Source organism: Bos indicus x Bos taurus, chromosome 7 (genome assembly GCF_003369695.1).
Source record: "Bos indicus x Bos taurus breed Angus x Brahman F1 hybrid chromosome 7, Bos_hybrid_MaternalHap_v2.0, whole genome shotgun sequence".
Classification (NCBI taxonomy): domain Eukaryota; kingdom Metazoa; phylum Chordata; class Mammalia; order Artiodactyla; family Bovidae; genus Bos; species Bos indicus x Bos taurus.
Window position 1 is genome coordinate 60,651,632 of NC_040082.1, and position 18,467 is coordinate 60,670,098.

At 37.3% G+C, this 18,467-nt stretch overlaps 1 protein-coding gene across 4 annotated transcripts in view; it reads right to left on the reverse strand.

Moving 5' to 3' along the window:
• The window catches only part of CTNNA1 (catenin alpha 1), a 342,350-nt gene that overhangs the window by 101,920 nt on the left and 221,963 nt on the right, over window positions 1-18,467 (reverse strand). For all 4 annotated transcript variants that reach the window (XM_027546354.1, XM_027546353.1, XM_027546355.1 and 1 more), the window contains 3 exons: window positions 18,232-18,351; window positions 9,370-9,639; window positions 6,730-6,933 (listed from right to left, as the gene is read on the reverse strand). In XM_027546354.1, coding sequence (XP_027402155.1) covers window positions 6,730-6,933; window positions 9,370-9,639; window positions 18,232-18,351 — 594 coding nt within the window. The remainder of the gene's footprint in view (window positions 1-6,729; window positions 6,934-9,369; window positions 9,640-18,231; window positions 18,352-18,467) is intronic.

Below are 18,467 nucleotides of genomic sequence, written 5' to 3' on the forward strand. Positions count from 1 at the left end.
TCTTTTCTTGTTCAGCTCACTTCAAGCAGCTATACAAGACCTGGGTTTACCTTATTTACTGTGAAGTATTTCGGTAATAAGTTTCATTTATAGAGCTATACAGTGAAAAACTCCATGATTATTAAAGATGATGGTATAAAGTCATATTTTCTGACTTACAAAGATGCATTATAATAAAAGTAGTAAGTGTTCAGATTTTCAGATCACAGGGATATGAGTTCAAACCGCAGCTATATGATTACACATTTCTGAGCAAGTAACAATTCAATAAGGGTTACTATGGTAGTCAAACAGGTAATAATATATGTCTCTCAGCACAATGACCAGTATATGGTAAGCACTATAATATTACAATAATCCTTAGTTCTGCTATCAAAAAAATAATAAGAACAGATAAATGTGTACATACACACACAGTCCAAATGAAGTCTGGCATGCTAGTACCAAAAATGGTGATATATAATGAACAGAGAACTTCATAATCAGAAATAAAATAACCTATTCTAATTCTGAAAATTAGAAAATGTAGCCACAAAATAACGCAGTAACAAGCTCTTCGAAGAGTCCTTCCAAAGCTTGGAAGCTCTGGCTCTGCTAAAGTGGTTCCAGGAAAGCATTTGCAAAACTGAGAAGAGATCAGCATTTGATTAAGTGCTTCCCTTCACTGCAATAACAATATATCTTTGAGAGCGAACATTAACTGCACCTTATTCATACATTCCATATCTATTATCTTAATCAGATAAAAATTTTATACCTGATATGTTAACATAATCAAACCCCTCAAATACAGGCCCAGTCCAATACAAAAAATGTCTAGCTACTTCATTACTCTTTAAAGGTCCTAAAGTCACTGTCTCCAATGTTTCAGGGCAAGAACAAAGACAAATTTAACCTTAAACAACATCATCCTCACCAGGTCTCAAGCTGTACCAATTTTATTCTGTCTAAAACTAGTTTAAGATATAAAAAAATACAAGCTATAATAGCTACTATGTAAGTTACTATCCAGACACTGAAGGAAGAAGTTGATGGCTTAACTCTTTAGCTACTCCTCTTAACTGGTTGGCTATCCAGTAGTTGTAACTATCCAAGAGAAATATAAGGCAAGCAAGAAATAAAAACTACATATGTAATCTAAAATTTTCAAGTAGCCATAGATAAAAAGAAACAGGTAAAAAAATAAGTTTAAGAACAAATTTTAACCCAATATATCCAAAACATTATCAATGAGATAGAGGTATTTACAGCTTTTTCAGTGAAGTATGTCTTGGAAATTTGGTGTATAGTTTACACTCACAGCACATCTCAATTTGGATCTGTCACATTTTAAGTGCTCAATAGACACATATGCCTACTGGTTACCACACTGGATGGAACCAAGCTAAAGCTACTCAAGCCCAAGACATGTACTTCTTCTCACCAATTACAAAGTCTAATTCTAGTAACTCAACACACGACTGAACTGCTAGACAAGACTGCTAAGCTCCCAACCAAGTGGGATTCTGGGAATTCCCTAGTGGTATAATGGTTAGGGCTCTGCCCTTTCATTGCAGAGGTACTAGGTTTGCTCCCTAGTGAGGGAACTAAAATCCCATAAACTGTGCGTGTGGCAAAAAAACAAACAAAAGACACCCACATGGAATTCATTTCAAAGACTGAGGTCTTTTATGTTTCAGACATTGTGTGAAGAATTTTCAGACTGGGGGGCAAGAGGGTTTTGGGTGCGGGGGAAGGGTTATTCACTTGTTTATTGAGGGGAATGTGAGTATGGTAATAGAAACATTTGGTCCTAATAAATTCTACTATTGGGAAAAACTCAAAGCGCATGGCCTAACAAAGGAAGAAAGAACCACATTAAAGATCAGCATATCCCTTAGCAGAAGGAAGAGTGTGAAATAAAGAATTCAGCTGTACCAAGTACAGAGCTCTTCAGAAGGAGGTGTTTCACTGGCACTGAAATATCTTCAGAGAATATTATAACACAGAATTGGGCTCCAAAGTCAACTACACATTTAAGAAACAAATTTGAACATGTTGAACTAGTAAACGGTTTTAACCTGTTAACCAGGTTAAACCCTGGTTTAACATTTAACACTGTTAAATTTAAAATTGTTAACATTTAACAATTAACATTCAGGTTAATTGTTTTTTCATTTTGTTCATTATTATTTTTATTATGTTAATTGCATAACATAACATTTACCATCTTAGTCAATTTTAAGCATATAGATCACAAGTCTGAAGAACATTTATATTACTGTGTAGCCATCACCACATCCATTTCCAGAACTTTTCATTTTCCCAAACGGAAACTCTGTTCCCATTAAACAGTAACTCAACATTCCCATCTCCCCCAGTGCCTGGCACTCCCACTCTCCTTTCTGTCTCTATGAATTTAACAACTCTTAGGAACCGCATGGAAGTGGGATCATAGAGGATTTGTCCTTTGTGTCTGGCTTATTTCACTCAGCATAATATCCTCCAGGTCCATCCATGCTGATGTCCCATTAACTTAACAGTTTGAACATTCTATGAATATCTTATGACTATGTAGAGAATATTAAGAGGGTTAAAACATTATTTTAAAATTTAGAAAACAATGCATACAAGAAAATGGACAAACTGGAAATACATATACCTAAATGTTAGTAGCCATGGTGGTTCAATCATTTAATGCACATGTGTGACTTTCAATTAGAAAAAATAAACAAAGTGGCAATAACTTTTTTCAAATTCAATTACATTTCAATTTCAATCCATTCACTTTTAAACCCATCCAGGCCGTTTTTCTTTCCCTAGAATCCTCACAGGCAGAATAACCTTAGGTTGATAAAGCAAGAACAAATTAAACTTAACCACAATAACCACATTTCATATCAAGGAAACCCGGGAAGTCATTTGTGAAACTACAGACATCCACTGAACAGTCAAAAACCCTCTACTGTCAGGCATCTGAAGTATTTCCATAATGTTAAGTAAGCAGGGGTCAAATGAATTATTTTTAACATCAATGTTTCTTAAAGCTTCAGAATAAGTCAGCAACAGATCTAACATCATCTCTTAACTCTCCAAACTTACAATGCAAGAAGCAGCATTAAGGCTGCTGACCTTCTGGCCCTCGGAGCCTTTAAAAGAGAGTTGGGCCCTCACCTTATAATCATTTACCCTCACAGCTTATTTCAGAGTATCTAATTTTTTTCAAAAATGTCATCTGTATACTGAAAAACTGAAAAATCTACCAGAAGCAGGGGTAAACCACCCATGGCCTCCTCCTCCATAACGCTCTAGAATGTGACCAATAAGAACAAGAATCTTTATTTTTTTCACTAATGTATCCCTAGCACCAAGAATATCCCAAACTGTTCACTTTATCCATTTTTCCCAAGTCAGCATGAGTTCTTATGAAGCAAGCACCTACTGAGTATCTCTTCTAGCATTACACTGGACCCTGAAAGAATATTTTAAAAATAGGCCCATCTTTCAAAAACTTTAAAACCCAGCTGCAGAAATTGCACAGATAAAGGAAATACAATTAAGCAACAATTCAAGGAACAATTGAGTGCTACTTGCTTCAAGTAGCAAGAAATAATATAGAATGGTGTAGTGTGAAATGGCCTTCAGCAAAGAGATGGGGGTGGCGGGGGATGGTTGGGAGGGTGGGGACAGAATGTCAGCCTTGAACGAAGAGCAGGTTAGATTTAATCAAGTAGGAAGGGAATTTCAAAAACATAATAAACAATGTCCTACTGAACGCATAAGCTCAGACTGACCTGAGCAGGTAGAACAAACTGGAAATGGAGAAAGTGAATAGAGCCTGGAATAAGACAATGGCAATGGAGACAAAAAAGGACAAATGTAATAAACCATCTTAGCAGTTTCTCCACCTTACCTGTACATTGGCATCTCTTGGGGAACTTTTAAAAATACTGATGCCTGGAACTGAATCTGGTAATTTTGACTTAATTTGGGTACAATCTAGACGTCAGGATTTCTAAAAATTGCCCAAGGATTCTAATTTCCATCCAAGGTTAAGAACCACTGCCCTATCTTATCAAGTGTACATTTTGAAAATAAAACTTTATTAAAAAGAATCATTGCCTCAGAGGAAACACCAGTGTAACTTGTTAAGTGGCAACACAGGATGAAGAAGGCAGGCTCAAGAAATTACAACAAAATTTTTGAAGTATGTATCTATAAAAATTATGACATGACTGGGAGAATTCAAGAGGAAAAAATAAAAATACATGAGCCTTTCTGGATTTTTACCACTCCATCAGCAAGTTTTATGTACTAAACCAGTTTTAATTAATCCAAACTGTCCCAATTCTCCATATACCATAATTACTCATCTAATATTTTTCAAAAGAAATAATCAAAACTGAAAGTGAGCCATTTTTTAAAAATCAAGATAAAGCTCAATGCAAAGACTATAAAATAAATACTTGATAAATTGCCTCAGGTTTCCCAGCTAGAAATAAACTCACCCTCCTTCCAATTCCCATGGTATTTTAGTAAAACCTATGATGGCACTCACAAAAAATGTACTGTAGAGGTGCTGTACATTTCTGAAGGGAAGGACCAGAGCCTCATTCCTCCTCTTACACAGTGCCAAGCACACTACTCTGCAGATGACACACAGTATAAACTGAGTGACAAGAAGATACTGCCAGGTAAGTTCTGACTGTCACTGGAGGTTTTCGAATGCTTCATGAATAAGTAAACCCTATCCCCAGTTGATTCTGCTTCTTGCAGATCCTTTTACCCTAAGGTTTCTTCAAATGTGCTTCACTGCCCTCCCACTTTATCCTCACTCCAATAGTTCTGGACAGGACACAGCCTGATCACTGTTATGTGAGTCAATTCAAGCGAACTATTAAAATATTTTTATCTTCAGGAGAAACATGCTCAGAAAATTTTTTTCTAAAATGTATTTCTGATTCTTGACATAATTCCCTTCAAAAACCCCATCATAATCCTTTAAATTCTGCCCAACATCAATCACTGTTCTAGCTTTCACTTACATAGTAAGATGTTATGTAAGATGACTGTTATGATCCCCACATCTTCAGCATAAATGAATATCTCCCACTTTTACTTATATCCATGGCACAAAATAGAAAGTACTATTTAAAAGAATCCAAGAGGTGATTCACAACCAGAGGTGACTAGCCCGAGACCTGACCAAACCTAGGACTGAAGGAATATTTTTTTAGACTGGTTAGGAAGCTCTGGTATGGAGCAACGAGAACAGATTTATCACATACTCTCCCCTACAAAGGCTGTTTTTAAAGTGGCTTCCCAATCATAACTATTAGACACTTTCACATCACTTCAGCACTGCACATGATAGCAGGGAACTGATTCACATACATGCCTTAAGGCCTTTGTTTCCCTCTTTAAGACTCCAGTATCGTGAGTTAGTCTTCAAATTATTCATTTTTTACATTTTCTGATTTCCAGGCTTACGTATGGGTTTTTAAATGTGTCCCACATTTTCACTGTTGACTTATCAACTGCTTTTTCCATCTGATTTAACTAAGCCTCTAATCTCATTTTTCTGAGGTAGACTGCGTACGATCAAAACATGGCAATGGCTTAAAAAAATTCAATATGCTTGACTAATTTCGCAATATGGTAGAAACAAGATAAACATTCATTTTCACCCCAGGAATTCCATCATGACCCACCATTATATGTTCACTTATGTAAGAATATAAATGAACAAACAAGATGTATGGCAAATGAACATACGAGAAAGTACCAAAGATCTTCTCCTGAAAACTATTAAGTAGACAAAAATCACTAGTTAGAAATAATTTGCATTGTCCTTCTTCCCTTTAAAATGATTCTCTATAATTTTTATTTAATTTATTCCTTCTTTGCCACAGTAAAATATTGGGTACAAGATCTAAACTATAGTAACCCTAAACCAGCATTAAATAATTGAAATGGAAAAGTATTAAGGAAGTAAAAAAGACATTACTGATAGAGAAAACAAGTACAGTATTTTCCACAGCAAAAAAAAAAAAGTGTTAAATTTCACAGTATTAGTTTTTAAACACAAATCTTAAAGTTCAAAAACACTACTCACTTCACCTAACACAACAGTTCAGTTCAGTTGCTCAGTCATGTCCTACTTTGCTCTACTTGGCAAAAACCTAGTCTTATCACATTGTATACAGTTCATTCAAGAAACTTCATCTGTTATAAATATTTTCAATATTCCCTTTTGCTCAAAATTATATGGTCACCTAGATGTGGTAAAAGAATTTCAGGGGTGTTGAAGGTTACTATCCATGTAGACACATGCTGAAATATGTAGACAAAGGTGAAGAAATACAATTTCTGCAAGTTACTTTCAAATGTTGCATAGAAAAAAGGGGTGTATATACACACATACACACACACACAACATATATTTATACACACAAACATATTTATCTGTTAATTGGTGAATCTAGATAAGGGTTTACTGTATGATTTCTATAAGCTTATAATTTTTCACACTAAAAAGTTGTGGAGAAAGGGGACACACAGTAAGCTATCTATCCATTCCTTTAAAAATTTTACTCCACCCAAAAATCAATAAGCTAAAAACACATTTGACACTTACAGTTAAAATACCTCAGACCCAACACTTACTACAGAAAACTCTTGTTACTTCAAAGAAAGTTTTGAAAAACACCTCAGAACCAACACCTGTCAGAGAAAATTCCTCTTACTCACATTGCCCATGTACTCCGAGAGTAGGTCCTGCAAGGCCTGGCGGACAGCATTACACTCTGCCACGATTCTCTCACGCCGGTCATCACGTGTGCAGGACGAATCAGCCATCAGGGCAGCCCCACTAATGATGCTTTCCAAGCGCTCCTCCAGGGAAGGCCTAAAGCGCTCCTCGCTGAAGCTCAAGGGGTCCACAATGATTTGTTTCTGCAAAGGAAGCGTTAGTGACTATTAGTGTCATCTCTATTTCCTCCAGTATTCAAGAAGGTGAGGAAAATGCTGTTTAGAAACACCAACATATAACACAAAAAATTTCAATGCCTGAAACAAAGTTATACTTGTTAACTTTATACATTATACAGATGAGGGGCATTCCACACAAGTTGGCTAATGGTGGATTACTTCTTAAAAAAGGCACTGGAAGCAATACTTTCAAGCTGAAGGGGTCTGAATAAGGTATGATATCTCAAATGCAAACAGAAATATGTCAGCATAAAAATTATGTTCATGCAACTTAATATGAATATCTAAAGGTCTAGTAAGTTACCAAATGAGAATTACAAGAAAAATAAACATCAGCATTCTTTTTCTATGTACAGAGTGTAAAACTGTCACATGATAGTAACAGAACTGTTTCATCACACACAAAAAATAAAAACACTGACTTTTGTCTTCAAGGTTTCAGAAAAGTCATTTATAATCAGTTTCAACTGTCCTCACCTTATACATTTCAAAGTTTATAAATGATTCAGTCTCAAATTTATTCTGCTAATTCCAAATTAAGAGACTTTATTACCTCAAAGACCTTCAGGTAATTCTGTAAGAGATGACAGTAATCTGTCCCAAAAAAGCCACTCTCTAAGATACAATTACCCCCAAAAGAATAAATCCTTCCTCTGTCTCCCCTTTACTCCCCCGACTCCACTCAAATTGAGATTTACCACTGATGAATAAAGTCTGGTCACAAGTAAGCTATAGGTACAAGGTCTAACATCAACAGTCGCAAGACAGGATCTACTGGCCTTCCATAGACTTTCCACTTGATATAATTCATCCTCACACCAGTAAATGTCTGTACAAATATTTTGCCTTTATTTTTCTTTATAGGGACTATGTTCTTATTGATTTCAATTTAAATGCCAAGTTTTTTTCCCCTGTAAAAAAAGCCTGCCCTTTTCCAATAAGTATACATTTCTTCTTTCTTTTCCAAAAAATCATCTATTTTAAAACTGAACATATGATTCCTTCAGTTTATTATTAACCTACATTATAGCTGATCATTTTTCTTACCAGACTAAGTTACTGCAGTTATTTCTCTGGTCAAAACTGAATACACAATGCCTTCTTCACAATGACCAATAGGAAGGAGGAAGGAATGGTCACAGGATTTTAACAGTCACAGAACTTCAACAGACCTATAAACATTTAGTCCAACCCCCTCATTTTATGAATGAAGTTTCATTGTACCCTGAAGAGGTTAAGTGACCTCTAATAGATACTACTCAACTTAGGGCAAAATGTAACCCTTATTGCCTTGAATGAGGCCAGTAGCTAATACTGTCAAATTTGAAAGGGAAAAACAACAGTGCCAGTTAATTGTAAGATATATCTTAAGAATTTGCTGTAAGTTCATTTAATGTTTAAGGCTCCAGGGTAAAAATTCAGTTCTAATATCATAGACTTTTGGCGTAACACTGTCTTTACCCAAGCCAAAGTACCGAGGTGAGACAAAGGAAAAAAATATCAACAACTGTTAAAATGCACTCTACTATATTTATTCTATACTTCAAAGCATTCCTACTTATGAAAGGATGCTTGTCACCTGGAAGGTAATTTTCTCTTAATGCTAATTTTTTAAAAAAAATTAACAGCTGGGTTCAAAACAAACAAAAAAAAACCTTAAAGAAATCTTGAACTGCTGCCATCTACTGGAAGCCATGAGGCATTGTGGGTAGAAATTTAAAACCATAAAATACATCCCCCAAAATTACGATTAGAGTTGACACATAGGATAGTGTGTGCACAGAATATATACACAGAACATATCTGGGACATCATTTATAAAAAGTGATTATATGGCCTTATGCTAACAAAGTATTTTAATCCTAAATTTGCTCCTACTTGATTAAATCTTGTCTTTATTACAATTTAGTTATTGAGAAGTGTGTCTAGGCAAATAAGATTAAGATGACAGCACTTTTGCTGTAGTCGTTTATGATGTGTCTATAAGTCTCACTAGACTGTGAGTACCTGGAGCACACAGCCTAAGTGCACTTTGCCTCTGTATTTTCCATAGGTTCACATCTCCCAGAAGGTTAAAATCTTGGTTGAAATGAATTGAATTCATATCTCAAGAATAACCTCTTAGGAAACACAACATTAAAAAAATTCAGAAGTTTAACTAAAACTAAAAAAGAAAAGAGAAGGGACGGTGAAAAGCGACAGGAGGGGAGGGGGAAGAAAAGATAAATGCTTTAGGCCAAGATCAAGTTGAATGATGGTTCATAAAATTTCTTTCAACTTACACTGCGAATCTAAGTCGAAACTGAGCTATCATGAGAAACCTTAATCACATTTCCCCACAAATCTGTTAATTTTGAGGGATCATCAAAAGCCTGAAGTCTCCTTCCAAGTATAACTTACATCAAAGTTGTTGAGGGCATATGCCAGTTCTCCTCCTCCTGCACCCGGGTGCTGAGAGGCATCATCTGATGCAGTGGCCTGGGCTGCATTAGAAATTCCTGTGACTGCCTGTTGCAGCTGCTTGTATATCAGGTCTCTGTTGGCCTTGTAGGCTGCAACGTCAGGGTGCTGTAGGCATGCCTGGGATGCAGTATAGAGGATTGGAACGTTTTTCTGCAGGATTCCTCTGGCTGCAGCCATCTGATCACGATGGCCCACATCTTTCAGTTCCTACAAAAGTAAAACAAGAATATGGGTTCTACTCATAAAAATTTGTCAGTGAATTCTAAAAAGTTAGAATTTCTGCTAATTAGATGTTATTTTCATTAACAGTTTGGCTTGAAAGTTAATCACAAAGGACACAGTATGGCTTAGTAGCTGAGAGTTCAAACTTTCCCGAAACACAAAGACCTGAATTTGAATCCCCAGCTCTAGTTTTTACTATTATGATCCTATTTAAACTCTCCATACTCACTTTCTCCTTCTGTAAAATAGGAGCAATATTTTGCTCTCTTACAAATGCCTTGAGGATTAAATGGAACAACGCATGTAAGGCATCTAGAAGAGCACTAATAAAAAACAAAACCATGAAAACTAACATCTTGATTACAACCTTATTAAGATGGATATACCTATTTCAACTAAAATACAAAAGATAAAGAGACATTTAAACAGAGCAAAATTTATTATGAGGACTTCTTTTTTATTAAGTTATAGAAGTTCATTGAGAGAGTTTTGTCAAAATTGGGATGAGATACCACAGATATCTCAAAACCACAAACTACTCAAACCAGCCAGGTGAGGATGTGGAAGCCTGTTCTTCCAAGTACAGAACATCTCGTTTCCCCTTTCTCATCCCAAAGACCACCGTAGGACCCAGATTATTAGGGCATAAAGCTGAAGTCCATGGGCTCCATGACTTTAACCCAAAAGGTTTGTATTAATATTTCACTATAATACTCTATAGACATGCAATCTTAGGTGAACTGTCCTTTCTCAATTTCCTCTATCCCATAATTATAATCCACAGTTAAAATGATTTGAGGTTCCTAACATGGTTTCAACTACCAGCATTTGCTTGGTAAATCTGGGTGAATATGCTAAGTGACACCAACAATAAACAAGATGGGAAGGGAGTACTTCTGGTATTCCTATGTTACTGCAATTACTCAGAGAAAACTAAGTCTTCAGTAAATGTGGATTTGCTACCACAGAAGAAAAATGTAAGTGATAACCATAACTGACCACCAACTGTTTCAACTCTATTTTATGTGTGACCCTAGAATTTAAACATTAATGTCATCAACTGAGTCCTAGAGTATAATTTAAATGTTTTTAAAGTAACTACAACACGTGCAAACAGTAAGAGAAAACTGACTTAGAAAGGCCAAAGTCAATTACTCAATTTAAAGTCTGACTTAACTGTTTATGGGTCATCTTTCTAAATGAGTTCCTAATTAAGCATTAGAGACACCACACTGGCTTTTTTCTGAAACTTCATCTATGTTTTAGGTTTGCATCTTTATTGAAACTTTGTACAATATGACAGCTTACTTTTCCTGCTAGAATTCTTTTCTCATTTGGAATTTGAATTTGCCAAGTAATAGCTCATAGCACTTCAAATGCCCTGTAGCACAGTACATTAGGCTAAATATTTAGAAACAGGACCCCTTGGATTTTGATTATCAGTGATCATTTCAAGACTCAAGCTATGACAGGGGGTTGAGGCTCACCATTATGCTTAAACAGCTGGTGCACATGTTCTGTGTGGCATTTCCTTAATGTCTTCCCTCACTACAACCTCAGGGACTTTTACGCTTTCTAAGAAGGCATTTGCCTTTATAATATCCTCTATTTCATAAAAACACTTTGCAATCAACTTTGTGGATACTTCCTAAGTATCCACAGCCTAAATCAGCATAGTCTGTTGCAAAGGTTAAGCAAAGACACTTGTAGTCACCCAAAGCTACAATAGGTACCACAATTCCTGTTCAACACATAATTTTTCTAGAGCCACTTCCCGGCCTGGTATGATAAACTCCTACCTTCCCAAAGACTACATGAGGTTCAATACTCAAAAAGGACACCATGGACTTAGAGGATGATCATTTTAAGACTCAAACTACGACAAAGGGCTAGGGCTCACCATTATATGAAAGCCGCTGGTGCACACGTGCTGTGTGGCATTGTCTAAAGATCTTGCCCTCACGACAATGTATCTTTGACAGACTTCTTTTTACAAGTAAGGAGGATGCATTTGAATCTATGATGAAAATGACAGCTACCATCATTTGTCCTAACTGCTAAAGTGTTCTATCTTCTCTCTTTTTAGAAGTGCTTCTGCCATAGCATAAAGAACTAGATTTTAAGTAAAGATAGGAAAACAGACACTATCACAAGGCAGCACTATTTATTATAATAAGAAAAATGATCAATCATAAGAATTCTTTTCAAAATATACAGTGCTAGGACTTCCCTGGTGGCCCAGTGGCTGAGACTCCATGATCCCAATTCAGGTCTGATCCCTGGTCAGAGAACTAGATCCCACATGCTGCAATTAAAATCCAATGCAGCCAAAAATAAGATACACGGGTCTCGTAATTAATCCAGATTAATGGGGGGAAATAAAGTATTAAGCAATGTAATAGATTACATACAAAATTTAGAATTCCTTGGTCTACTTCAGGCTTCATAATTCCCCAGTGTGACCAAACAAACTCAGAAACAAACAAAACAAAGTGGAAATGACTCCTTCCAACATAATTTGAACTAACCATCACACAAGTAACCAAGAAACAGAAGCTAAATTCTAAGCAATCCAGAACACTTTCTAACCAAGATCTGGAAATTCAAATGACAATTTCCTCTCATGTACCTCTTAACAATATAAAATTGCAGCCATAGTTACTTTTGATCAGATGTCTTCTCTTGGATTCAAATTACTACACTTAAAAAATGGTCCATGGTCAAACTCATCCAGTCCACATGATTTACACATAAAACAGACAGTGGCAATATTATCCATTACCAATTTGTTCACGCTTTCAGAAAAATAATCACGAAAATCAGAGTTGACAGACTAGGTAAGAAGCACTATGTTTTTAACAAACCCATCTCAACAAGCTCCTGTACCTGGGTGGGTGGAATGTAAACATCAAAGCAGTCCATCTTTAGCATACCGGGGAGGCACAGCTTACAATGTAAGGCAGAAGTAGTCCTCCTCAGAAAAACCAGCGTCAGTGCTATGGCAGATCCTTACCCTTACCATCTATTTCACCTTGACAGTCAAAGAGTCTGCAGCCAGTCTAATGGAAATTCAAAATCTTCTACTCAGCAAGTAATATTCTAACCCAAGAAAGTAACAGATTACGGCCACACACAGAATCCCTTTGCAGATGGATCTGCAGTACAGCAAAATGGGGTTTTTCAATCATTTGTTAAACAAGTATTTATTGAACACTATGTATCTAGGCAGTGTTCTAGGCACTAGGGATTACAGCAGCAGATTAAACAATGTGCCTGTCTTCTGGAGCCATACAGCCTAGGTTCAAAACTGGCTCTACCACTTCTAGATGAATGTCCATGCCAAATTAATTAACCTCTCTACACTACAGTTCCTCCATCTATAAAATTAATATCTGATCAATTATATGATCTACTTTATACTACTTTTGTGAGGATTAAACAAATTTGTACTTACAAAATGCTTATAACAGTGTTTAGTGCATAGTGAACACCTTTTGAAAGTTATTCACTATTATTTTCAACAACATCCTCAGCCCTACACCATGTTCCAAAAAACCCTTAAAGACAAACTGGTAAATTCCAGAGCTCCTGTACACCTTATAAGGTTCAGCATTTCCTCACTGGGTGGCTGTTGCTTAAATGGTACAGGGGAGCTAAAGCAGCCAAGTATGCACATCATATCCAAATACTGCTTGTCAGGAAATCCCTTTTCTGGACTAGGGTTGCCAATAAAGATAAAAGGCTTGATGAGGAGGTGAACTATTACATACCACACCTGGGGAGAGAAGGAAAGGTCAAAGGTGAAAACAGTCTAGGACACTAAGCATACAGCAATAGAGGAATTCTATTCTATTCTACAGGAAACACAAAGTGTGAAAAACTGTGACCAGTAACTAAAGGAGGCCAGTGGAAACTACCTAAAAGGGAGAGTGAAGATTTCACCAGGCTGGCACATTAAGATAAACAGAATTGCTATTTAATTCCCAAGAAAAGTATTTAGTTCAGTTCAGTCACTCAGTCGTGTCCGACTCTTGGCGACCCCATGAATCGCAGCACGCCAGGCCTCCCTGTCCATCACCAACTCCTGGAGTTTACCCAAACTCATGTCCATCAAGTTGGTGATGCCATCCAGCCATCTCATCCTCTGTCATCCCCATCTCCTCCTGCCCCCAATCCCTCCCAGCATCAGAGTCTTTTCCAATGAGTCAACTCTTCACATGAGGTGGCCAACGTATTGGAGTTTCAGCTTCAGCATCAGTCCTTCCAATGAACACCCAGGACTGATCTCCTTCAGGATGGACTGGTTTAAATCTCCTTGCAGTCCAAGGGACTCTCAAGAGTCTTCTCCAACACCACAGTTCAAAACCATCAATTCTTCGGCACTCAGCCTTCTTCACAGTCCAACTCTCACATCCATACATGACCACAGGAAAAACCATTGCCTTGACTAGATGGACCTTTGTTGGCAAAGTAATGTCCCTGCTTTTCAATATGTTATCTAGGTTGGTCATAACTTTCCTTCCAAGGAGTAAGCGTCTTTTAATTTCACGGCTGCAATCACCATCTGCAGTGATTTTGGAGCCCAGAAAAATAAAGTCTGACACTGTTTCCACTGTTTTCCTATCTATTTCCCATGAAGTGATGGAACCGGATGCCATGATCTTCGTTTTCTGAATGTTGAGCTCTAAGCCAACTTTTTCTCTCTCCACTTTCACTTTCATCAAGAGGCTTTTGAGTTCCTCTTCACTTTCTGCCATAAGGATGGTGTCATCTGCGTATCTGAGGTTATTGATATTTCTCCCGGCAATCTTGATTCCAGCTTGTGCTTCTTCCAGCCCAGCGTTTCTCATGATGTACTCTGCATACAAGTTAAATAAGCAGGGTGACAATATACAGCCTTGACATACTCCTTTTCCTATTTGGAACCAGAACCATGTCCAGTTCTGACAGTTGCTTCCTGACCTGCATACAGATTTCTCAAGAGGCAGGTCAGGTGGTCTGGTATTCCCATCTCTTTCAGAATTTTCCACAGTTTATTGTGATCCACACAGTCAAAGGCTTTGGCATAGTCAATAAAGCAGAAATAGATGTTTTTCTGGAACTCTCTTGCTTTTTCCATGATCCAGCAGATGTTGGCAATTTGATCTCTGGTTCCTCTGCCTTTTCTAAAACCAGCTTGAACATCTGGAAGTTCATGGTTCACGTACTGCTGAAGCCTGGCTTGGAGAATTTTGAGCATTCCTTTACTAGCGTGTGAAGTGAGTGCAATTGTGCGGTAGTTTGAGCATTCTTTGGCATTGCCTTTCTTTGGGATTGGAATGCAAACTGACCTTTTCCATTAGTTTCAAGAAATACACACCAAGCCCCAGGTCCTATAAAAGGCTGTATTATGATCGTGGGCACACAGGCACCCATAGCCAGCCTATTCAACAAATACTACTGTAGGAGGATAAAGGTTAAAGAATCAGGCCCAAGGAAAACTGTAAGTGACCATGAAATACTACAAACCCAAGACAAACTTTAGAATCTATCACTCAAGATACCAGCAGAAAACAGATGATAAGATCAAACTAGGTAATTCAAAAATGTTTATAGAGACTATGCTTCAAAATTATAGGGGTAAAGTACAGAAAAACCACAGGCTATTAGGGCACTTGGGCCCAAAGAGACAAAATGAGACAGGAGTTACCAGAAACCAGGGAATGAGGCAGAGGGAGAACATAATCCAGAAGAGGCTATGACATTTAGCCACCAAGGACAACCAAGAGGTAGGGATAAACCCCAGTTTACTGCCCTCTGATCTCCTAATGGTGCTCCCACTAGCCAACCCAACCAGAAGCCAGAGGGGAAAGAAGCCCCTGGATGCAGTCCTGTAGATAGGTTAGGTTCCTCGGGCAGACAGTAGGGTGATCAAGGGCAGAAAACAGATATGGAGGAGCTTATAGAAGATCTTCTGGCACATTAATGAGTAACTTCAAGATTTTTATGACATCTTACTTGGGAAGTGTTTTGTTTTTTTTGTTTTTTAATACATCAGGGGATTATAATTAAGGAACTCTTCATGGACTCAAAGCACACAGAATTAAAACTCAGGTAACTTTACTCTCCAGTACGTTTCTCCAGTAGCATACAAAATTCTGGACTATTACTGTGTTTATCTCAAAAACATCATCAATTTACTTATTCCACCATTTTGAAAGATACGCAATCAGATCAGATCAGTCGCTCAGTCGTGTCTGACTCTTTGCGACCCCATGAATCGCAGCACGCCAGGCCTCCCTGTCCATCACCAACTCCCGGAGTTCACTCAGACTCACATTCATCGAGTCAGTGATGCCATCCAGCCATCTCATCCTCTGTCGTCCCCTTCTCCTCTTGCCCCCAATCCCTTCCAGCATCAGAGTCTTTTCCAATGAGTCAACTCTTCACGTGAGGTGGCCAAAGTACTGGAGTTTCAGCTTTAGCATCATTCCTTCCAAAGAAATCCCAGGGCCGATCTCCTTCAGAATGGACTGGTTGGATCTCCTTGCAGTCCAAGGGACTCTCAAGAGTCTTCTCCAACACCACAGTTCAAAACCATCAATTCTTCGGCGCTCAGCCTTCTTCACAGTCCAACTCTCACATCCATACATGACCACAGGAAAAACCACAGCCTTGACTACACAGACCTTTGTTGGCAAAGTAATGTCTCTGCTTTTGAATATGCTGCAATAGTGTCAATCTAAATGTTCTCACTTTCCTCAAATAATAGTAAGTCTTCATAAATCAAGATCAGACTAGGTTTTAAGAGAGCAGGACTATTCATCAAACTTTATTTTCTAAATATAACATTTATTTCACATATTCAAAAGAGAACTTATATCAAGAACATCCAGTAAAATCAATTGTGAACGTAATTTTGGCAGCTTGCCATATTTATAGAATAACCATACCATCATACAACAAGTTCTTCTTAGGATTAAACAGGTCCAGCAAAAAGAAAAAAATTATTGTGATTTATGTGATAGAGACATAAGCTAATTCAAGGACAAATGATAAAAGTGCACTGAGCCTACATTAACTAAATTACTCAGGCAATACAACAAATCTAGCTATATTATCATATATAATACTAAGTACTGGGAACATAAAATCAGGATCCCGTATGTGCAGATTCAGTCTGATCACATCTTATAGCTTGAAATATGAGCAGTAACTACTATTCACCAACTGCCCACTGCTGAGGGCCTACTAAGAATCTGGTGCTATATTAAATACTTTGCATACATTATTTAATTCAATCTTCTCAATTTTTATTCTAATGTTAATGTAACCAAAGTCTAAGTCTCCAAAGCTGAAGCTGTAATATACTGGACATTTACAGTACTGACCCCATGTTCCTCATGCCTGTTAGAGCGCTCTTGTTGAATGTTCCTGTACTCAGGAACGTTTACCCTGTCACAGCAGAAAGGAGATCTTCTTTACCCTGAGTCAGATATAGTTAACTGCTTTCCTCTTTCCAATGATCAGTAAGGAATGGGCACATTATACAATCCATTATTTAGGGCAAATCTGTTAAAGGCTTCTAGATCATTTGCTTATTAAGAGAGACATATGGAAGAAACAACCTTTTCTTTCCTCACTGGACATACTGACTGTGCAAATGCCATGCCTACAGCTTCTTCAGTGAGGCACACTGAAGATGGCAGTGCTGGAAAATGTAAAGATATGGAAACCTTGATGATACTCGCAAAACCTTTAAATTTAACAATCCTGAAGTCACTTAACCTATCCTGGGGCTTCTAATCAGTGAGAAAATAAACCCCCCAATGGTCATGCAATTTAGGAACTAGGTTTTCTGTAAACTGCAGTGCAAAATTATCCTAACCAATATAGGTATCAGCTAACAATAATAAGAATTCATCTTTTCAGGACTTTTAAAAAATAAGAATAGCACAAGCTTAATCAGGGCTATGCAAGTTATTAGAGCCAGATGGTGACACATGCATCCCCTCTAGAGAACACACATCTAACACACAGCATCCAATAGAAAGGGCACAGGAAAACTTCAAGCATCCCAAGAGCAAAACACCGAAGGGTGAGCAAAAGCTGGAAAAATAAGAACACTGATCCACATGTCACACAACATAAATTCCTAATACTATAAAATCTAGTAATAACAAATGACAAGAAATACTTAAAAGTTACAAAATATGGAGGGCAAGGTACTTTCTGATATAGAATTCCAATATGTTTTTGACTGGATTTTTTAGAAGTCTGAATTAAATTTCACCATCAACTCAAGTTCATCCTTGAACACAGAGAAGAACGGTGTTTCACTTCTCAGAATGCTATCACAAACTGCTAAGGTACCTAAAGTAAAATTTTCACAGGAATCAAAATAGGAGCATAATATGGATACAACCTAATTCTACCTTTAGTAACAATACTGAAGGACACATCATAAACTAAATGTCTTAATGGAACTATATTAGAAGAGGGAGATATTGGCACCTTTTGAAGACTTAGGTTAAATGGATTTTCCCCAATAGGTAATAATATAAACAACTTAAATATATCCCCAAATCATGACCGTACCTGTTGTCTTTTGGCTGCCATAATGTTCAGTTTATCCACTTCAGGTTTCAGGGCTTTATACTGTATTCCCAAGTCCTGTTCAGTGCCAGCATTCCTCAGTTTCAAGATACCATCTTCTACCTATAAAACACACCCCCACAAAAGTAAAATTCTCAACAATGCTAGTCTGTACATAAAGAAGATCTAGAACTTTTTATTCCTTTCAACAGCTACTCAGATAGTAATCCAAACTTCCT